At 37.2% G+C, this 23936-nt stretch overlaps 1 protein-coding gene across 2 annotated transcripts in view; it reads left to right on the top strand.

Moving 5' to 3' along the window:
- SETD3 (SET domain containing 3) overlaps window positions 1-23936 on the top strand; it is a 55080-nt gene that overhangs the window by 9416 nt on the left and 21728 nt on the right. For both annotated transcript variants that reach the window (XM_021403307.1, XM_021403308.1), the window contains exons 2-6: window positions 7192-7301; window positions 8843-8935; window positions 11863-12011; window positions 13002-13074; window positions 13621-13877. In XM_021403307.1, the coding sequence (XP_021258982.1) occupies window positions 7199-7301; window positions 8843-8935; window positions 11863-12011; window positions 13002-13074; window positions 13621-13877 (675 nt within the window). In that variant the 5' untranslated portion in view covers window positions 7192-7198. The remainder of the gene's footprint in view (window positions 1-7191; window positions 7302-8842; window positions 8936-11862; window positions 12012-13001; window positions 13075-13620; window positions 13878-23936) is intronic.

The raw sequence follows: 23936 nt of genomic DNA, 5'->3' as shown, positions 1-23936 counted from the left end.
GTATAACTGAATTCATTTTTGAGGGCTAGAGTTGTGTATGTTGCCATGTAAGGTGGAGCAGGTCCTGAGGCCTGTGCAAACTTGTTTTGTGCTGTGGATATCCTCCTTCCTCCCTACTTTCTTGTAGGGGTATTTGCAAGGATTTTTAACAGCATGCAAGTGTTGTAAGGCATGTGTGTGAGTAGGAAGCCCTTCAGAATGAAAGGCCAACAGTGTCTTTGTATGGTTACAATCTGTATCACCTCACTGCTTGGGTGAGGAACTTAATACTTGGATTAGTTACATGAGATGGGCCCAGACACTGGGAGGAGCATCTGTGGCATCTGCTGCCTGTGCTGTGATTAGAGATGTGGGCTGTCCTGTAATGATTGTAATTATCTGAAAGGAGCAGCCAGCACGCAGTGGTAAATGATGTTGGAGTTGCAATATGTGTAGAAAGCAGAGGGTAGACAAAGGTGTTAAAACAAAAAATAAACAGAACTGATAGACTTCATTTTTTTTTCCACCGCATAGGAATAATCAAGGGCCCTATTGCTGCTAAGTTGCTTGAGGGCATTCTACTTAGGTGGAATTATTGTTGCAATTAAATGGTAGTCCTTGACATTAAGCATCTTTGGCTTTAAATCTCTTCCTTGGAGACAGTCCAGTTAATTGGAATCTATGTTGTTCCCTAGTTTTGTGCTATTTATGTCATTGACTATAATGCAATTAAAGGACTTTAAAAATAATAATAACAAAAATTTATGCAGTGATACCTCGGAACTTCTTACTGTTCAGGCAGACTTTATTCCACTCTGTCTGCTATGTGAAGCAGAGTAATGTAGTGATAGGTATGTATCAATAAACATATGATCTTTTCTGTATATCCTAAAGAATTTGCATATGATACCAAAATGTGTTTTTTGTTGTTTTTTTTTCAAAGGAAGGAGTGGAGGAAAGAGTCAAGTTCTTGTTAGATGGAGTTCTGCTTTAAGGAGGTGTCATCTCTTTTGATCATTAAAATTATTCTGATTCTTGGTGACTAAAACGCAGTTGCAGTGAGGGCTCACCCATATGAAATCTTTATCTGGGGACTCAAAAAGCAATTCCTATTGAAATGCATGTTTGGATGCTATTGTCATAGTCTTCAACTGCATCCAAGGCTTTCTCAGAATTTCAAGCTGCCTCTGTCTGAACTCACACTCTGCAGAGGTTTCTGATTGTCATTGGCATGTTGCAGTGGGAAGCAGGACAGGTCATGTTAAACCACTGCAGGAGCTGTTTTGAAAATTTATGGGATTTTTGTGGATTTGTGGAACTTCTGAAAATCTGTTTAGCTACAAACAGAAGTAGCACGTAATTACTAGTTCATGTTTTAGATAGCACTGTTTGGAATTAAACATTTCATAGTATGTTGTTTTCTGATGTACCTGTACAGGCTAATATCTGTTGAAATACTTGTACCTAAGAAAAGCAGTGTACCTCTGTAACTGTTTTGAACAGCTATGGCAATAGAAACTGGGAGAAATGTTAGCATTTTTTATTAATGATTTCACAGCATATTTTGGGGAATTCTTTTATATGAGCATCAGGAGAGTTTTCTTGGCAGCAACTGATCTCATTTGCTTGTGGACCAAACCTTTATAAAACTTCTTTTATCTTCTGAGGGAGTTGCTTTTGGGATTGTGAAACCATAGCAAACAGCTCATTGAGCTTAAAGCATGTAAGCAGTATTTTCACAAACAATCAAAATGTATTTTACATCAGGGTTTATTGAAACATGTGTCAACCACGTGGTTGTCTTATGCCTTCCTGAACAGCCCAGCTGTAAAATTAAGTAAAAACAGCATCTTGTTAGAAAATAATTGCTTTGCAGAAACTGGATTTTTCTGAGTAAGTACAAAAACAACAATGTTTTCTTAGTATTTTTTATATACTTAGCTGATGTTAACTGCTTTTGAAATGGTAACAAATTCATTTGCTGTCTCTGTATTCAGTCAGCCTCTAGGAAGAGGAAAAAAGCATTCATTTGGAGGCGTTAAGAGAAGAGGCGTGTATTTCAAACAATTTGTTGCCAAGTTCTTTTCATTAGTGAAAACTTGAAGTAAATTTTCAGTGTTAGTCTGATATTTCTTACTTTCTCTGATTTTGTTCATGTGCAGTGTTTCTTTTGTTTTCAGATGTTGTTCAGTTAATTGTAGATGCTTATACTTTGGATATAATACTGTGCTTTCTTTAAGGAACAACAAGGCTTAGAACTACCAGCTTGACAAATTTCTTAAAGAAAATCAACAAGGAGAAGAGAGAGAGGTAAAAGGTTCCTGAAGGGAATAAAATCCAGCTGCTTGCTGATAGTGGAGGAAATGCGTAGAGAGGAAATACCTGAATGAAAAAAACATGAAGCTTGCAGAGAGCTTATCTTGGGAAGACTGTTCTTGTTAAGAAGTGGTGGGGACAAATTATTTCATTCACTTCTCCTGAGAGAGGAAGTGTGCAGTCCCATTACAAATGGGTCATGTGTCTAAATCAGGTCTTTCAAAGAGAGATAAAAATGAAAATTAGTATGAAATAGGAGAAGCTGGCTTGGGGAGTTTCATAGCTTTGTAAAGAAAGAAAGCTTACTCAGTTGCAGCCTAGACCACAAGAAGCTGAGTGAACATACTGGAGAAAAACCCCTCTTTGTAGTGCTTTTCTTGTAGCTCCAAAAGTACCTGCTCTTGGTTGCTGTCACAGTTGTTCAGAGAAACTTCTGTTCTCACTGTCCCTCCAGGAGAAGATGGATGCTGCCCAATTTTTCTTCATAGAAACAGGAAGATACTAGGGGATGTTGTTTGATCAGGCAGTTGCCTTTGTAGGGTAGATAGCTTTCAGAAAGAGAAGGTTGAGGTAGAAGTCCTGTGACTTTTATCCAGCGTTGATGCTGGAAACCAGGCACGAGAAAGAGAGAGGAATGCTGTGCGAAATCTTGTGGAACTGGAAGAAAGCTGCAGTGTGGTACAACCAATCTGAATGTGTACCAGGATCTGCCTCTCACTGCAAAAATGTGTGTTTGGAGTTGTGGTCTGCAGCTCAAGATGGCATTCTTGACTTGATCCCATGAGAAATCTGTATGGCAGTCTTTATATAGGGAGAGTTTACAGTTTCTTAACCAGCAGGAAGCAACAACATTTCAGGCTGTGTACCAGTATAGCACAAAGAGTTACTGTAATTGATAAGAAGTGGTATAGTCCATCAATGAGTTTTTTTGGGCCAGCAGAACAACCTAGGATCCCTGTATTTGCTGGGCTTTGTATTGGATTGATTCTGAGTGTAGCTCCTAGCCACAAGCAGCAAGTGTATCAAAGCTAGCTCCTAATGTATGGAATAATGTGGGCTTTGGCAAATGGCGTTCTTGGGAAACGTAAATTTACATTGCATACAAAGTGGAATGCAGTCTCAAGTGGAAAAGGTGTGGGCTTTCTACCATCAATCTTTTTAGTGTTTTCTGTAAGTTTTTGTTATCATTGAAATATTGTAATATTTCAGATGCCCTTGAAAAGTTGGGGGGAAAAGGCTGTTTTCTTACCAGATTACAACTTAAAGACAGCTACAGAAATGTGTTGGAGAAAAGGTACGCAGTGAACTGCAGTGATACTGTATTTCATAGAGCTTTTGAGACAAGTTTATAGGGGAAATGGAAGAGAAAAAGGGAAGGCGATGCTGGGAGAGAAGTAATAGCAAGAAGGGATATAGTGCAACAAGGATGAGTGAGAGCTGGAAGGAAAGTCATTGAAACTATAACAGCCATTTATTTTGTGGGAACATCTAGATTAATACCTTAAGAGAGATGAGTGTTAATGTGGTTTCCAAGTGACATGATGTAGGTGGTTTTTACAAGCCAGTGTAGTGTTCATTGTAAGTGTATAAACTGAATTTTCTTAAAGATCGCAGATATCTTCCTCCACCTACGCTGTTCTTACACTTCTTGATTTCATGCTTTCTATTCACTAAAATGTGTTTATCTTTACCAGCAGTCATAAGATTCAAGTTAAAAACAAAACAAAAACCCAACCCATAACTCTAGTAGTGGAAGCAAAAGGCCAATTTTCCATTAAACCTGATCATATCAAATGTAAAACTGCATTCCTCTGCTTACAGATGGGATAGCTGATATCAGTTGCCTATAAGCATGTCCCTTGAGCCCCTGGATGTTTGATGTATGTTGATACAAGATGATTATACACTTCCTTACCAGAAGTAGAGAGGAAAAGGACTTAGTCTAGGCAGTCTCAATTTAGGGAAAAAAAATGCAAGCCCGGCTTGTGTACAGCCTACTCATTTGTCTTCCCCTCTCAGTGCAGCCAAGGAACATGTCCCACAACCACCTACTGTACTCACCCCTCATTGCTCTTTGCGTATCTTGAGAATTCCTTTGTCTTCTCCTTGTCTGCCCTTGTCAGCTCATGTCTGTCCTTCTAACACCCATTCTGGATTTGCACCCCTCACCTTCTGTGCTAGCGTATGGCAAGAAGATGGGTCGGGTGGAAAGTTATGTAATGAGGACATAATGTAATTGACATCTACAAGGATGTAAATTAAAGGTGATACAGTGTTGTGGTATTCCACTGCGTTAGAAATATGCTGGATCCCTTTGACTTGAACAGGTAAATTGCTGTGGGAATTCCAGACTTGGTGGTGGTTATAAAAGCTTAATAAAGTTTTGAATAGCTGTTTTACTGCTTTGTAAACTGCAAAGTTACGGCTAAAGCAAATAGGGCTAATGGGATCATGTCAGTTCTGTCTGCTAGTCATTCTTCCCTCTTCATCCATCAACATGTTGGACATTTTCAATCAAATTTCAGAGTGGGAAAGTTCAAGCATGATGTGGCCAATTTGCTCAAGGGAAAGCTGCCTTGAGAATAGGATATCTGTTTGGCTTGTTTGCCCAGCAATCAGCATGAATGGTGGTAGTTTTGCCCAATGTGTTTAGACGTAGCCAAACTTAGGGTGATGCGGCCCAGCTAGAAGGGGCAGCTACTGAAGGCAGTGTGGAGTCCATGAAGAGCTGAGGAGGGGAACGGAGAGCATTGCAAGAGTTCTGGGATCTCCAGAAGGCTGTGTGTAAGACAGAAAGAGGCAATTTTAGAGTTCTTAAAAACTAATAGTAAAATACTTAAGCTAATACAGTATTTGCTTAGCAGAATTATGTTCACTGCTGTTACATAGCTTACAAGCTTCTATTTTTACCCAGTGAGTGAGAGGAAGATCTCTATAGATTTTTAGTTTCTTATCATAGTTTTTTTCTATTAAACTTAACTGCATCTTTATTTTTGTAGATGGTGAACTTTTTGGTGGTCTTGTGAATGTGAAAAGTTGAGATTTCTTGTTAATGGTTAGAATGGAATACTTCTAGTGTTTGTTTTTTCCACTTCTTTTCCCTCGAAGTACTGTCTGCTAAGATCCATGTTCCTGTCATCCATGCTTCACATTGCTTCCATATGGAAATGTGGCCCTGTGATGTGGTCGAGTTCTCACATATCATAAGTATTAGCTTTCTGAAAGGAAATGTTAAGCAGTATTTTTATCTGTCTATTTAAAAAAAAGAAAAAGACAAACTTATTTTGGGATTTTCATGCAGACTTCTCATGGTTACCTACTAAAGCTGTTAGGTGAACACGCTCACTCTAAAGCTGTAAGTCAAGGGGAGAATATTTTACAGCTCATTAAAATACTATTTGTGTGAGATATGGAAAAAAGTTCAAAGTCTTACACACAACACAACTGCTCTTTGACAGCAGTATTAGAGGGGGAGATGGATCATTTTTGACAGCAGTATTAAAAGGGGTAAAAAGATCATTTACACCCTTCACTGCTAGGATTTTGGCATGATCCTTCTTTCCAAGCCAGCTGATACACTATATTTGGAAATGTGGCTGTGTTGTGTATTACCAAGCTTATTCATCATTGCTGTCAGCTTACTCTCTCTTTGCAGAATGATTTCAGGAATTTTAAGCAGTGTGCATTTGAAAAAAAATATTAACCAGAAGACAACCAGAAAAGTGAACTTAGGGGAAAAAAAAAAAAAGCAACAAAAACCCCTCAACTGAAATGTTGTGCTACTGCCTCAGATATTTATGAAGTTTGCAGTTCATCTCAGTCCTGAGGGCTTTTTTCTCTGCAAGTTATGCAGCTGTGTTTTATAGTGCTTTCTCTGCAGTCATACATGTACTGGCAAACAGCATGTCTTTTCATTGCTGTTATGAGAAACAGGCTTATACTTCATTTTTTTTTGAGACAGGGTTTTAGTATAAGCAAAAAAAAGCTTAATTTCTGAATTTGTATTTCAAATTTAAAAATACTTCTAAAGTTACAAGTCTTTGAAATTCCAGAATCTTCTATAGAATTGAAACTAGAAAATCTGTTTCATTAACTATAGATGTGAATATAATATAATTACAAAAAGTAGCTTCACAGAGAAACTACATGCTTATCATTAGTTTTTGTGCTATCAGGATAACTCATCTACTGGTTAAATATGGTGGGGAGTGTTGCTTAACTAAGTTGGTTTTTTTCCATGCATAATTGGATAAATGTTGTAGATTTTTAAGCCTTGATTTAAGAAAATCTTATACTATGCAAAAGCATATTCAGCTAGAGATTGCCTTCTAGTCTCTAAAATAACATCCACTTGTAATAGCGATGTAAATACCTACCATCATTTAATATTTTTCTTTTTATCATATTTTAGAAGCCAAAGTTTACATACTCTATATAAATTCACATGGATATCCTAATAAGCATTACCTTCTGCCTTCCTGTGACCTGAGAAATTAACCCAATTTTATATCATACGTAAAAACTGCTTGTGGTTGTTTCTTTAAAAGCTTCAAAGCATATGAATCTGTGGGGCCTTTACTTACCAGTCTGCACATGAGGGCTTTTCATGGTAGAAGAGATACTGGAAAATTAAATTATGCAAGTCAAGGGGGAACTGATAAAATGAAACAGTGAGCTTGAGTTGTTTGAGCCTCTAATCTCTGTCTACTAGGGAGATAAAAGAAGCCTTGTTGTGCCCCCGGACTTCATAGTCTCCATGTCCTCAGGGACAGTCTGTCTCACTCTTGTATTTAGTATCAGCAGAGGAAAGAATCTTGTTTGTCTTCCTGTCCATTCATCAATACTGTATTTGATTTCTTAGTAGTTGGTGATGGTGTGCTTGTTAATCTGTTTTAGTTGGAAGATGGGGAAGAAGAGCAGAGTGAAAACACAGAAGTCAGGTACAGGAGCCACAGCGACAGTATCTCCGAAGGAACTGTTGAATCTGACTAGTGAATTGTTGCAAAGTAAGTTTCATTTATTGCACCTCTAGGAAAAGGGATGATGTGCAGAATGCACATAAATGTTCAATATTCTCTTGTTCAAAACATTTAATCCATTTTCTCTAAGTGGCCAACCTTGCTATTGCAACTTATTTCAAATACAGGAGCGTGCATCTCATAGTATATATATCTGTTAGTATTTACCATTACAGGTTTATTATGTGTCTATATGCAATGCAGCATATTTTGGCAACTTTTGGCTGTGTCTCAACTCAAGCCTAAATACTAGATGAGTTCAGTTAAAAAACAAAAAAGCTGCTGTAGATTACTTAACATTGCAGCTTTGTCAAAAGCATTTTTCTTGTAAACCTCAAGAACTACACCATTTCTGTTAAGCTTTTGAACAGCACTTTGAACTGATACCAGAGTTGAGAAATTAACAATGGAAAGCAGTAGCACAACTCAGCTTTACTGCTACTGTTGTCTTAAGAAAAAACACTTGAGTTTTGTCACTGTTTGGAAATTTTACGCAGAGCTCAGGCAGACCTGTGTACCTGTGTAGACTAAAGGTTGCTTCACTTGTTGAGAGACTTGGAGTTTATCCATTATTTCTACAAAACATGAAAAACAGATCGCAAATTCATATGATGATGCTAAGATACTGTTCACGCTTGTTGCCATCATTGGTAACTGTAGTGAAGTTACACTGTGGTTGAAATACAGGTCTGCATTTTCATACCCTGGACACATTTAAATGTTACCTTTGAAAAATCAGAATTTTCCTTTAGCGTTGCTCATAAGGAGGAGGCAAGAAGTTGGCAGAGCAGTTTTGTGCTTATGCTACAGTTGGCCTCTGCTTTGCTACCAAAAATAAAATATAGATCTAATTTTCTAAGCAAAGCTGAGTATCAGCTGTTCTTTTTGTCAAGCTTCCATATTTTGTTCAACGGAAAGATTTGCAAATCAGTTGAACAAAGTAATCTTCAGCTGCCCACTTGGATTTATGCAGCTCAGATCCACACGCTGGCATTTAGAACACTGTCAGAAGCATTGGATTTAACCTAACACTAAAGCTTGGCTAAGTGATGCTTTGCTTATCCTTCCAGTATGTATGTGTCTTTGAACATTATATTAACTAGGTAGATCAAACAGATGGACTAGCAAATCTTCATTTATTGAAGTTAAACTCTGTGATACTAAACCTGCTTTCATTACACTAAGAATAATGGCAAGTAGGCTAATGTAAATGGTGCATTGAGAGGACTACTGAAAACAAAAGTTATGGTTCTTTGTGTTTTTTTTCCTCTAAGCTTTTTTAAAGAACTGGCATTTCTTATGTCTGACAAACAGATGGAAGTAAAATAAGGTGAGTTATACTACGAAAATTTCAAAAGTCTCTAGCAATTACATGTCAAAAAACGTTTTTAACAGCAGAGATGGTGTTTACCATGTAAACATGTTCGAAGGACTGGTACTAAGGTTCAGGTAAAGATACTGTGAAACTGGGACCTTTTATCTAATGTTAAAATATATATTAAATATTTTGTTTGGCATTTTTTTTCCAGAATGCAGCAGTCCTACTCCAGGTCCTGGTAAGGAATGGGAAGAATATGTCCAGATTCGTTCACTTGTTGAGAAAATTCGCAAAAAACAGAAAGGTAAGTGTGTAAGACTGTAAGATATGGTTGGCTCATTCAGCACTAATTTGCCCAAAGACTGACTTCTGCTGACAGCTAAAAGATTTTGTCGTGGTTATATAAATATTGTGCCATTCTATTATATTGAGACAAAAATACTAGTTCTCTTGATATGCAGCTTCTTTGTACATTTAAGTGTTTCTTAAATGTTTTGATGAGCATAATCACTGGCATTAGCAATTTTAATATTTGTGTTTATGAATGAGTACCACAGACAAGTGATCTTATATTTTTTCTTCTAATTAGAGAAGACAGCTTGAGATTGTGGTGAGATGGCAAACTGAAGGATTAAAGTAAAAAACCATTTGAGAATAACAGGCCTTTTTGATTTGATTGCATAGTCTGCTTTTTTGCCTCTAAATCTGAACATTTGAAATTAAACAATATTTTAATCTGAACGCTTTACTGGTCGTGGAAATGCTTTCTGCATTTAAAATAATGACATTAAATTATGACAAAATAAAAGTGTATAAATACGCAAAATAGACATCTACCTGCTATATACCAAGCACAAAATTAAGTATATACTTACAGTATTGCAGTTTATAAGGACTATTATTGATGATTTTCCTAAGTTCAATATGTTTATTGTTCAGATTAGATCAGTTTGTTTTAACTATGTTCTGCAATAGCTTACTGATCTGTTGATGCTATTTTTATAGTAGCTTTGTTTTTATTTGTAAGTATGTTCTAAAAACTTCTTTCCATATAGTCTTTAGTAAAAGTAACCTCTTCAGAGAGTAGTTTTGTTGTCGAAGAATTATCTTTTACCTGGGATTTGGTCTGAAAATGCCAGAAAATGTCTTTAATATTCTTTCTTCCCTCATATTTATATAGTGAAGGGGAGGGGGGGGAAAGAGCCAGACTGCAGGAAGACTGACAGCTTGAGTATTTCATGTATTTGCTTGAAGTAGAAGACTGTTTAGGAGCTTGAAATGTCCTTTTCGCACCTTTTAAAATATATATTGACTAATGCATAAAACTCTCACTTCATAAAATATCTTTTAAACCTCTGAACTTCAGTTATTAGGAGAGGACATATCAAAGAATAAATGATACTTTGAGTGACTGCATCCTGTAACTCGGTACTGTACTTGATTCATTCTTTTACTGTCCTGTAACTTTTATAAACTTGTACTATGTGTCTTGGTTTCTACAAAGTAATCCATGTGTTATGGTAAAACATTGCTCAGGTTAACAAGAGCAGAGTCAGTGCTGGCATGGAGCTTTCTGCCATATCTCCTGCACCAGAAAGACAGAACTATTTATGACAAAAATCTCTTGGCAGTGATAGAGTTTGTTAACAGGATGTCTTTTTTGCCTTGAAAAATGCATAGCCTCAACACTATTGCCATACAAATGCCTTCTAATGTACATTTTTACATACACAGTGAGTATGAATAGTATGGTGTCTTTCAAAACTATTTCTTTAATTGAACATAAAACTAATATTACAATTTTCGAGATGAATATGAGCTTTAAACAATTAGCAATGGGAATGTAAATTGAGGCTGGGAACTTTAAGATGTACAATACTTTGTGCTTTTCTCAAATAGGACAGTGAGTTGCAGAATGCAAACTAAAACTCTTCATTTGACAACTGAGTATTTTTGTTTTCTAAAGTTTTTCCTTTTTGGCTCATGAAGCAAAATTTTAAATAGAGCTAATTTTTATCAGTTTTTATCAGCACAGCTATATTTTGTTCAGTATAGAATTAAATTGGTCCACAGTAGTGACTGAATTTTAAACACTGATGAAGTTCAACAGAGGTCATACAGCTAGCCATACTAGATATGCCGTGCTAGCCTTAGCTCTAAATATATTCCACAGAAAATAACTTAATGAAATGAGTATGAAATAAAGGAAAAAGGCTAGCTTGGTTAAAAGCACGTAAAATATCGTGCGCCACATTCTCATTACATCCGAAGCAAATACTTTATCAATGTATGTCTTTTATACCACATTGTCAATTATAACCACAGTTTGATTGTTTCTGGATTTTTAAATGCATGATTTCAAGGAAAAAAGTCTCAAATACAAGACTTCACTTTCCTAAAACTGTTCGCACCTTAAGATTTATTTAACAATTGTGCTTAACCAAAATATCACTGAACGTGAGCGATTTGCTGATTGCATATTGTCACTCATAAAATGGCCTGAGCATTTCAGGGGGTTTTGCACAACTTTAATGTGATCTGATTCTGGAATTTGGACTGAAAAAACTTATAGGTAAAGAGGTATGGAAGGATCCAGTTGGGAACCATAATGCATAGGTTCAGATCAGATGAAGGTTAAAGGGAAAGCTGAGGAAGTGAATGAGACTTGTGATTTCACTGGTGGATCACGTGCCCTTTGGAGAATCAACATCAGCGGTTTGGAAGAGCTCTGTGATATATCAGGGGTTGATCAGTTCTCAGTTATTTTAGCAAATCCATATGCTCCATGAAAAAGCCGAATGCTTTGGGTGTGAGAGAAGGAGCTTGATATCTGCTCATCTTCATTTCCAGTGCTTAATGAAATTTCAACATGCTCCTCCTCAAATCTGTGCTAACATGTTATGGTGATTGCATTTATCATCAATATTAAGCTGGAAAATATTTCACTCTTATTTAAAAGGTAAAGAGGAGGGGAGTTTCATATTTTAGCTCAGCGGCATTCAGATGTCTGTACTTTTAAAGTGGGCTTTTTTAAAGCCAATTTTGCAGCATATCTAAGTATGACTTTTGTCTCCTATTAAGTAATGTGTAACAGAGAACAGTTTGGACTCAGCTTCTCCAAGTAGAACTGCTATGGGATAGCAGAGAGCTGTTTGCATGTGCCTTTGTATTGTTCTTCTTTATCTTTCTAGATCCTTTTATTTCTGCATTTTTAATAAATTTCATGTATAGGTTTGTCTGTTGTCTTTGATGGAAAAAGAGATGATTATTTCCCTGAATTGATAAAATGGGCAACTGAAAATGGAGCATCCACAGAGGGTTTTGAAATAGCAAACTTCGAAGAAGAGGGGTTTGGTTTGAAAGCAACAAGAGAGATAAAGGTGAGCGTGTGAACACTTGATTAGCAAATGATGTTTGGAATGTAGCTTCTATGCTCTGAAACATTCATCTTCTTTCCTTACATATTTTGACTGCTGATGAAACTGCTATTTTGAAAAGCTAAAATGTGTGATTGAGAAATAAAACAGTTAATAAAATAGAATATTGTTTTGACTGTTGAATAGTGAATTTATTGGTCTTTTCACTTTGTTTGCCCATAATGTTTGCCTAATTGCAAGAGTGCTCTCACTTTATTGATGTAGCCTGCTCACATACTTTCTGACTGCTCTATTATATTTTCTTTCACATTGCTTTTAAGCATTGGTCTTTTTGCCTCACAGAGGTACTGTGATACTTATTTTCTAGTGAATTTAGAGGGGAAAAAAATACAAAACAAAACCCTGATACTGACTATCTTTCTATCATCATGTAAGGAAAATAGATGCACACAGTTAGCTAACTATTGAAAGGTAAGCATTTAAAGCTGTTTTTTACAGCTGTTTCCCATCTGTAAAATGGAGAATGGGAAGAGACTATCAGCTGCTGTAGAAAGAATGTTGAAAAACGAGCATGTTATTCACTCTAGAGCTTTAGTGGCATGTACTTGAAACTAGCACCACTGGTTGATAAAGATTAAAATCTCAAACAATTCTTCTAAAATCAGGGCAATGGAAAAGACTACTGCAAGAAAATATTTGATTACACTGCTAATAGCAATATAATTGATGTTGTACATTTTGATGTTGTTATGGGCAGTCTACATGTTGGCACTTTATTTTCTAATGTACGTATCTTTAAGTTATATGAAACGCAGATCTGGACACTTCAGTTATTGCAATGTTTAGTTTTCAGTAGAAGAGAAGGAAGAATTTTGATGCAAAACAATTTTGATTTTTTTAAAAAGGAAAACCTGGAATTTAATGATATATACCTAAGACGTGACGCATCATATAAATGCTAACTGACCCTCTGCATGTTTTCCCTTTTTGTAGGCTGAAGAGTTATTTCTGTGGGTACCTCGAAAACTTTTGATGACAGTTGAGTCAGCTAAAAATTCAGTATTAGGTAAGAGATTAAGGAAATTCTTCGGCAAAAAGTTGATGTGTATGGGATCGTTAAATCCAAGTCTCTTATTTAGCTGATCTACTATACTACAGGACTTGATTACCTTCACTATCAGGGTTGGCATATCCAGAAGCTTGAAACATAGTGGGAAAAACTTTTTCTTCTCTTTTTTATGGCTGAGCGCAATAGATATATTTTATATATTCCAGAAGCATGTGTGTTATTTTGAACACATTGTGTAGCTTGTACAGTGTTCTGTGTATAATGTATTATGCAGTTTCTACAATACTGTGAGATGAAATGTTCTCAGACACTAAATATTTTTCTAGCTTCTTCATTTCTTTCACCATGTGATTGGATGAGGTGTTTACTGTATCAAATAACTTGTAGCGCAACGTGAGTGGCCAGATACTTTAGAAAGCTGAGAACTCTTTTCTTGGTTGAAAATTCTTACATGTTATTTCAGAATTTTAACTTAAAGTGAATTTAAGGTGATATTTTCTGTGGCTTATTAATTTTGTGCTTCACCTTTCTGGATTAATTCAGGTTCCCTGTATTCTCAAGATCGAATTCTTCAAGCCATGGGCAATATAACATTGGCATTCCATCTTCTTTGTGAGCGAGCCAACCCCAACTCTTTCTGGCTGCCCTACATCCAGACTCTCCCCAGTGAATACGATACTCCTCTCTACTTTGAAGAAGACGAAGTGCAGTATCTTCGGTCAACTCAGGCCATACATGATGTTTTTAGCCAGTATAAAAATACAGCTCGCCAATATGCGTATTTCTACAAAGTTATTCAGGTAAGCATCTTAAATATGGTATAATAGTATATGTTCATCTCATGATGATTGAGGAAGATGCGAAAACAGTGATGCTTAATAATACAGTGTATTGTTCTTAAAAGGTTTGACTCATTAAAGCAATTTCCTGCTGTTTTTTTGAACTACTGTTTAAAAATTCACAGTTCAGTAGGTTTATGAATATATAAGAATGTATTTAGCTGATTGAGAGAAGTGATTACTGCCCTTTGTTTGACACTGTAGAGATTTTTCCTGGAATGCTGTACGTTCTTGGGCCCACCAGTACAAGAATATTGACAAAGTGGAGTGAGTGCAGAGAAGGGCTAAGACCTCATTTGTTTTAGCCCTTCTGTACAAGAAGAGACACAGGGAACTAACCTTGTTCAATCTGAGGAGATATGGGGTGGTCCAATTATTGTTTTCAATTTTTCTTGTAGCCAGAATCCAGAAGCTTTCCTGTGAGTAGCTGGGCTCAGTGACCTCCAGAGATTTCATACAACTTGTTGCTTTGATTCACTGAAAAATGTAGTTTACAGTAAGCAAAGCAAAAATATAATTTTAATTGACGGAAAAGAATATTGCTTCTGTAGCCTTTCCAATGGCTGTGGCATAACTGTGGTTGTCCCTTCTATTTAGCATAATTATTTTGATTGGTTTTAAATATATAAATGCATCTGGTAACAATTTGAGTATGGAGAGCCTGTGAGATTCTTGAACTATTCATCATCTTCTGAAGTAATGATTTAATTTAAGCTAGAACTGTTACTCTGAGTGTCTTGACATAATGTTGTAGGTGCATAGCAATATGTTGTTGTCAAGGTCAGATTCATTGTCCAACCATCCAAAGCTTCTTGTGGCACAGTCTGTGTAAAAAGCATATAATGATGTATTGAATTTCCACAAATGTGTGGTCTAGAGAGATTTTTTTTGGCCATAGGAGAGGTCAGAAGACACAGAACAATTATGTTCTCCCATAACATTACCAGAGTTCCAAATCCTTATTATCTGTTCTGTAGAGAAACGAGATCTAGATTGATGCTCTAGACCTGGACTGCCATACCTCCAGTACTTCAGAACCTCTTCTCTGTGATTGATGAATGTATTTTAATTGATACTGAATTGATCCAAACCCAACTGAAGAATGTTTGTAGAATAGTGATGTAATTGCTTGCAACATATATTATGTAGGAAGAAAGACTTGAATGTTTGACAAAATGTTTTTTACCCATGAAAGTTTTATGACACAAAATCTGTTTAAGGATGGCAAATTTATTCTATTTCTCTTATTATTTCTTAAAGCTAATCAAAGATAATTTGTATAACATTTAAGCTAATGTCATCAAAGCAGTATCTCACTAAATAATTCATATTTAGTATCAAAGACCACGCTGTTGATTGTTAGGGTAAGAGGAGCTACAGTTTAAGCAAAGAAAATAACGTAAGTAGGATGATTTCAGAGGCAGACTGTCTTTGGAAACCTGATGATGATTTTCTTTATGTGGTAACAAGCTTTTAATACTTTGCACTCTTATACTTTTTGTTTTATATTATCAATTACATTGAAACTGATACAGTACCTCACAGTTTCTCAGCAGTGTGCCCTGGTGGCTTTACAGCCAAGAGCGCAAACTGTATTGTGGAGTACATTAAACATAGCATAACCAGCCGGTCAAAAGGGATTCTCCCACTGTCTTTAGCATTGGTGCAGCTTCTTCTGGAATATTGCGTGCAGTTCTGTGCTCCACAATTCAAAAAGGATGTTAGGATACCTGAATGCATTGCAGCTGATACTGATGGCAACAAACCTGGTTAAGAGCTGGAATATGTCCTGTGAGGAGCAGCTGAAGACACTGAGTTGGTTAAGTTGAGAAAAAGGGACCTCGCTGCTTTCTCCAGGTTCCTGAGGAGGGGAAGGGCAGAGGGAAGTGCTTATCTCTTCTCTTTCGTGTTGACAGGACACACTGGGATGACTGAAGGAAGGAAGGTTCAGACTAGACATCAGGAAAAACTTTACCAGGAGGTTAGTTAGACACTGTAATATGCTTTCTAGAGAGGTGATTGATGCTCTCTGCCTTCCTATGTTTGAGCCATTTGGATAATGTTCTTAATGATATGTTTTAAATATGGGTCAGTCCCAAAATACTTTGACAGTTGATCTTGATCCTTCTAGGGTCCCTTCCAACTGAAACTGTTCTATTCAGACATTGTTGAGACTAATATAGCTCAGCTTCACCTGCCACAATGGATATCTTTGTGGAAATAGTTTTTAAATAAGTTATGTTCTCCTCTTCAGGCTTTTTATTTGTATACGAAAGAAGAAAAGATAGTATGGTACCGTTGTCTTTCACTTGAAATATTAATCATATAAGTTCTGGTCATTTGTGATCAAAAATCTATACCAGATATTTTTAAAGCTTCCAACAAATACTTTTACATTTTGCATAATATACCTACTGTTTCACATTTAACATGAGCATGAACCTAGATTAAATAGGTATCACGTGCTTTATTTACTTGTTCTTTAGAAATAGTGGTAATATTTACTAGGTAAACATGAGGTATGTTCTGGTTATTTGCTGATGTGCTAGGTAACCACAGTTTCAACTGAATGTTTCTTTACTAGTGTTCAGTAAAAATGTCCCATTAGAAAGATGTATAGCTGTATCCAGGACTGCCAAGTGAATGTACTAAGTACTTATTAGTGCTTTTGATGAAAACTCCTGGGAAAGTTTTAATACTACTTTATCTTTGTTTCTACTTTCAAAAATAAAAGCTTATAATGTTTGAAACAGTGAAGAAAACAGTGCACATGAAGTGCCTCCTGTTTCCCCTAAAACAAAGCATCGCTTTCGTTATTCAGGAAAAAAAAATGTTGCATGCGCTCATATTGTATAAACAAATTTGATTCAAAAATATTAGCACTAAGGGTGAATGTTTTGTTTGGAAATTCATGAACATAAGGAAAAGAGAAAAAGTGGTGAAAGAAAAATTCATCATGAGAAGGAAAAGAAAGCAAAGCAGAACTGTTTTCTTATGAAAGGCAGAGTACTCTGCAAGCTTTATGAAAGTGAACGTGAGATTTTTGTGTACCATTTTATTCAGTACTACTACATTAGAATGAGCATTTTAAGGAAAGCTGGGTTGTGTGACCAGGATTTTGATTCTCCTGCAGGTGTGCAGTCTTAGTATTTCTTTTAACATTTCAAATACACATTTTGCATTACAGAAGTCTTATATTTGCTTTCTTGATGCCTTTTCTACCACAGGAAATAAAGCAAGTAGAATCTTGAAATAAGAAGTTTTTTTAATATCTGGAGACAGTGAAAAAGGGATTAATTTGTGAGCTTAAAATATATAAAATACACTGTAGCATTTTTTTTAATCTGCAAAATGTCTCTAATGACTAGGGAAAGAAAAGGGTTAAACCATTTATTCAAGTGCTTCATTGTCTTTCCATATAGGATCACTAGACTGTTATTAAAATAATTCTGTCTCTGATACATGTGCAGATTTAAACAACTTGACAAGTGCTGGTCTGTTTTATTTCACTGGCTTCTCAGTAATGGTGGATTTCTCAGAGCACTGTAGTTCTAACTCTTTCTCAAAGTGATTAGTCCAGATACTCATGAAGAATGGGCAGATTTATGCATTTCACAGCTGTTGCAAGCCAAACTGGTCTGGTTTGATAAGCAGAAACAGGTGTGATGTTGAGTAGACAAAAATAAACCTTTGAGCATGTTAGCCAGGGTCTATAAACCACACTGACACCTTTCTAAATGTATGTAATTTGATAACCAAAAAATAGTTGAAAGTTCTTGCAGATGTGCTTTAAAGGTGTATTTAGCCTCTGCGTTGCTATCAAAATACAGCAAATGGTCAAAGGAATACTTTCATCGTAGCAGATTCATAGTTTTAAGTTGTTTTTGTAGCTTACTACTAAGAGGAGTTCAGTAAACTGTAGCGTTTTCTTTTCCCTGGGAAGGTATGCGTGTGACTTCCATTAACATTTATGGGCATTGCATGCATAGTGGAGGGTGAATAGAGTCCACAAATTTATGGCTTCATATTTAAAAAATATATATTGTAGGTTGAAATGTGGTATAATAAGCACAAGAGGGAGCCATATAGTTTACAGACGTTCACAGTGAGATTATATTCATAAAGAAAATAAATGCTTTGAGCCTTTTTAAAAAATAGTATACAGTAGTTTTCCTGTTTCACTTTTTCTCACAGCTGTACCTGGATGCCTGTTTGTAGTCTACTAAAGAGAAACTTTTGTAAATCAAAACAAGACGTGGACTACTCCTAGAGCAGATGGAAGTACCGCAATACTATTTAATCATTTTGGACACTGCAAATGTAGTAGAGGTGGTTCCTGTTGAACTTCATGTGGTCGGTGATTGCCCAGCACTCTAATTTGTCAAGATCTCTCTGCAAAGCCTCAAAGGAATTAACAGCTCCTCCTAATTTAGTGTTGGCTGCAAACTTACTTAGTGCACCTTCAAGTCCTGTATCCAAGTCATTGATGAAAACAGAGAACTGGCCCTAAAATAAAGCCCTGTTGAACCCTAATAATGACTAGCTGCCAGCCTCGTGTAACCCTGTTTACTACAACCCTTTGAGCCTGACCTGTCAGCCAATTGTTTATCCATTGCATTATGTTTTTGCTTAGCTATATGCTGGACATTTTGTCCACAAGAATACTTGTGAGAAACAATATTGAAAGCTTTGCTAAAATCTAAAACTATTATGTCAGCTGGCTTCTTTTGGTCAATTAGGTGAGTGACCTTGTTGTAAAAGGAGATTAAAGGTTGAGGCAAAGAATTAATAGCCTTCAGGAATCCTAGGCCTTGGGGACGGTGTGGGGGAAAAGTGATGTACCATTGGGGGAAGAGGATTGGTCTGGGAAATCTTAAGCTAACTGGGCATATGTGCATCCATTGCTACTATTGATAAATTTTGCATGGCTGTGATGACTGCGAGAGATGCCAGAGGACTGGAGGAAAGCAAATACCATTCCTATATTCTAGAAGGGCAAGAAGGAGGACCTTGGGAACTACAGACCATAATGGAACAACTAATCCTGGAAATAACTTCCAGGCAAATAGCATAAATTCACAAATGGAAAATAATGCTTGACTAACCCAGTAACCTTCTATGCTGAAATGACTGGCTTGCTACACAATGGGAGGGTAGTGGTTATTGTCTGTCTGGAGTTCAGTAAGGGTTTTGATGCTGTCTCCTATTAGATCTTCATGGAAAAAGAACCTGCTGAAATATGGGCTGGATGAGCAAACTGGGTGCTGGAATGAAAACTGGCTGGGGGCCACTACATGGATGTGATGAGTCCAACAAAGTCCACTTGGAGACCATTGTACCCTAGGGGTCAATGCTGGTTCAATGCTGTGCAACATCTTCATTAATAAATGACAGGAAAAAAAAACAGTTCCGTTGGAAGGGACCTACGAAGATCGTCATGTCTAACTGTGTCACTGTTTTGGGGCTAACCAGAAGTTAAAGCATGTTATTACGAGTGTTATCCAAATGCCTCTTGAGCACAGACATGGAGCATCAACCATCTCTTTAGGAAGATTGTTTCAGTGTTTGACCACACTCACAGTTAAGTTTTTACTAATATATAGTCTGAACCTCCCCTAATGCAGATTTGTGCTGTTCCTTCATGTCATGTCATTAGCTACCAGGGAGATGAGTCTGGCATCTCCTCCTCTGCTTCCCCTCATGAGGGAGAGAAGCAGCGAGCATCTCAGACTCCTTTTCTCCAACACAAAACAAGTTTGTTCTCAGTCTCTCCTTGTCAGACGTGGCCTTTTATCATCTTTGTTGCCCTCCTCTAGATGCATTCTTTTTATGTTGTGGAACTGCACATGATATTTAAAGTGAGGCTACGCCAGCGGTAAATATGGAGGGGATGACCTCTTTCTGAGCAGCTGGCTGTGCTGCATTTAATGAATCCTACGGTGCAGTTTTCATCCTTGGCTGCCAGGGCCTGCTGTAACCAGCACCCCCAGGTCCCTCTCTTCCTGAGTTCTCTTTTCACATGTGTTCACCATTACTCTGTTCCAGGTGCAGTACCTAGCACCTGTGTTGAATTTCATGTTGATAATTGCCCAATATTCCAGTCTATCTAAATTCCACCAGAGACCAGCACCTCCTAGTTTTGTGTCATCAGCAAACTCACTACAGCTGTATCCAACTGCATTCAGCTCATTGATAAAAATCTTGAACAGAACCAGCTCTAGAGTTGAGCCCTGGGGAATGCCACTAATGACTGGCCAGCAGCCAGGTGACAGGGCACAGAGTACCCTCAGCAAATCTGCTGATTACACAAAATGGGAGAAGTGACTGAAACACCAGAGGGTCGTGCTGCCATTCAGAAGGAATTTAACAGGCTGGAGAAACAGGCTGACAGGAACTTCATGAGCAGTCTGTGAATATGCTGGGGGCCAAGTTGAATGTGAGCCAGTTTGTCTTTGCTACAGAGGGCTTGTGGTGTCCTGGGCTGCATTAGGAGCAGTGTTGGCAGCAGTCTGAGGGAGGTGATCTATTTGACACGCAGGAGGCTTGGTCTGAACATCAGGAAATATTTTTTTACTATGAAGATGGCTGAGCATTGCCCCTCTGAGGTTGCCCGGAGAGTTTGAGATCTCTAACCTTGGAGAAAGTCAAATGCCATCTGGACGTGGTCCTGGGCAACTTGCTGTGGGTGTCCCTGCTTAAGTAGGGGGGTTGCACCAGATGAACCGAGGGTTCCTTTCCCATCTCCACCATTCTGAGTCTGAAGCTCAGGCCATTCCTCATTTGGTTGTTTGGCCATTTGTGTGAATGGTATAATGCTGGAAATACCTATTGCTCAAACCATAACCAGTCGCTCTTAAGCCATAACGCAGCACTTTAAGTAATTTGTAAAAAAAAAAAATAATAATAATAATATAATTAAAAAAATAAAATATATAATAACAAAATTAGCATTTGTTTGTGAAGAACTTGCAATGATATGTATTTTAATAGCTATATCTAAATTTAGAAGCAATGTTAAATTCCAGGTGCTTGCAAATAACTACCTTATTTTATCTCTTGATAGAGGCAAAGGGCGTAGGGTTCTAGTTGTGGATTAAATTAATTCAGACATGTTTTAATTACATATGCATTCTTCTTAACTTGTTAAACTGTCTTGCTTAAAAGAAATGTTAACTTAGGAAGCAGGTTTTCTTTCTTGCCAGTAAACTGGGATACCTTTAATGAATACAATGCATCCTGGCAGGAGGTTTTTCTGGCCAGTAGAAATGCCAGTGACAGGATTTCCTTTCTGTAACTTACACTTACATAAGGGTAGCATAAAAATCAGTGAATAAAGAACAATTGTCAATCAATAAGCAAGAATTTCAGACTTAAGCCTACTGGATAAAGCCAGTCTTGCTTTATTTCTCCATACTGTTTCAAATCTACACGATTCCAGTAAAGTGTATGATTTTCCAAGTCGGTGTGAAGTAGGATGTCTGGTCTCTCTTTAGACTTAGCTTTAAGATACAGCCATTTAACTTTCTCGTGTTAAATAACGTTTGAGTTAGATGCAGACAAATATGCTACCTTTTAAAGTACTCTATTCATTTAAATGTTTGGAAGTTGCTTTTTTTTTCAGTTTTACGTTTATATAATAGATACAGAGTATTTTAATGCTTCTACAGAGTTTAATACACAGTCAGGAGGAAATGTATTTGGAAGCAGAATACAATTTTGATCATGTAGCAGCTAGGTCCTCAGAACTCCGTTTTTTTTCTCCCACTTAATTTATACTCATTGGCATGCCGATCAAACAGCTTTTTTTTCAGAAGTAATGTCAATGTCACTGGAAAAAAATGGCACTGTTGTAAATTCTGTATCTTTCCCCTTTATTTACTTAACTGCTATAAATGTCAGCCTTAAGAGAGATTTAAAATTTCATTGTGTGGGCAGTTACAGAGGTATGATAGTGTTGCTATTTATATTTGCTTTGTCCAAATTTCAGCAGCTGAGTTGTTCTGCTCAATCAATAATAAATCAATAGTCAGTTAATGATGGAATATATTTATGCTTTTCTGTGTTTTTCCTCTCTGTAAGGACCAAAATACTGTATTAATCTGTTTTGCTGTCAGCAAACTGAAGATCGATTGTTTGCTTGTACTGTGCCATTCAGTGTATTTACTGTAAGGAGGTTTAGACTTTGCAAACCTGGGCCAATTTCCTGTTTTTTTTTTCTTTTTATGTCACTTCTGGTATATCCCACCCCTGGCTATGGTGACAATGGCAGCACTTCCTAGGGCTTCTTTGGACCATTCTTGTGGCCTCCCCTCTCTATGAGAGAAGCAGCTGCAGGCTTTGCAGGCTTCTGTGTCTAAATTTGTCTTGGCCAGATGAAGAGCTCAGGACCTTGCAGGGGTAGGAGGGCTCCTTCCTTCTTTCTCCGTTCCCTCCTTGCCTCCTACTGGAGCATGGCGACAGCTTCAGGCTTTGAGCCAGCCGGACACAGGAGGAGGTGTTGGGCTGTTTGGGCAGCATTTGCTCCTCAAACAGCTGTTCCCTAGCTCCTCCAAGGAAAAGGTGGCTGGCCATATGGAGGCATCCTGTGGTCCAGATTCAGCCGATGGGTGCCAGTTGGACCGTGCTGGCCAAGATCAAAATGCAGGCGCATCCTACGTGGTGTCTGTTATTTCTTAACAGCCAGAATGTTTTAAAATTGGATGGGGAGAAGACAGGATAAAATGTATCTTTTGGTTTGGATGAGGATCTCATCTTCCTTAGGACATTTGTGATTAAGATCAAATCAGTAGGTTTTAATTTATTTTATATTCGGAATGGTTTGCATTCATTTATGATCTATATCATTTACTAGCCTAAATGCCCTCTTTCCTCTAGAGAAACAGAGATATACTTCGAAGTTTATAGGCTAGCACTAAGCAAAATTTGTTTCTGCACAGTTTAAACCACATTTGGGAGGAATAATACGTTTTCTTGTTAGTCTTGTGGTCTTTAAAGGCTTTCTTTATTTTTTGAAGATAGGGTTCTCAACCATCCTCCTGGTCGAGAATGCAGATAAGCATTCTGTTTTTACAGCCAATAGCACCTATAGCCTTTTTTGCTTGTCTGTTTGCTTTTCCATTATTTGCTTTTATTTGTATTTGTTAACCGAGTTGCACTTTCTGGGGCAGTTGAGTTTATCCCCAGAGATGCTGTCTGTGTCTTTTGTGGAAGTGAGTGCCTCAGTAGACACCAAAAGATCATCATGCACTTGCAAGTATTCTTTCTCATATAAAGTTTGTACTTAATGTGCAGATTTAATATTTTTCCTGATATAACAGCAGTTACAAATGTTCCATAAATTTAAAATATGATAACAAGCTGATGTTTCTTAGAATGGAATACTCAAAGGATGTATTCTTTAAGCACTGCAAAATTATACAGGGGACTTATCTTTGTTAAAATTAGTAATTTAACTAAATTACAAAGTGGATTATCCTCTTCAGTCAGACTCAGTGCTAATACTCCACACAGTAGGAGATTGATATGTTGCTAAGTAAACCAAAGTTTATTTTCTTGTACTACCTCTTGAATGCAAGTTGAAGAGGAAGTGATAAGTTTTTAGTTCTGTGTGTGTGCTATAGTCCCAGTACAACTGACTCCAGGACTTAGTCTGTCCAATATGCAGTGTCCCTTGTGCAGTGCAGTAGCTTAGTTATCATGGTCCGAGCTTCCATAGAAGTGGCAACTGGTAGGATTTACCTGTGAACTTGGGTAGCTGACTCACAGGTACCAAAGCATTGTCCGTACTGTGTAATATTAATGCTTGTTAGGAAACTCTTTTGGAAGAGGAGTGGTGGTGAATAGGAAGTATTGCCCTTGTCTTCCTAAAGCAATTCACTTCAGGCTTTCCATCAAAGCATCTTATTTGTGGTTTGTGATTCAGTGAATCAATAATGGAGGTTTGTGATGAATTTGAGCATGAAGCATCATTATCTTGCACTAGATAAAATGAACATGGTAAACTTTGAACTTCAGTCGGAG

Source organism: Numida meleagris, chromosome 6, assembly GCF_002078875.1.
Source record: "Numida meleagris isolate 19003 breed g44 Domestic line chromosome 6, NumMel1.0, whole genome shotgun sequence".
NCBI lineage: Eukaryota > Metazoa > Chordata > Aves > Galliformes > Numididae > Numida > Numida meleagris.
This window is presented reverse-complemented; position numbering and strand designations above follow the sequence as displayed.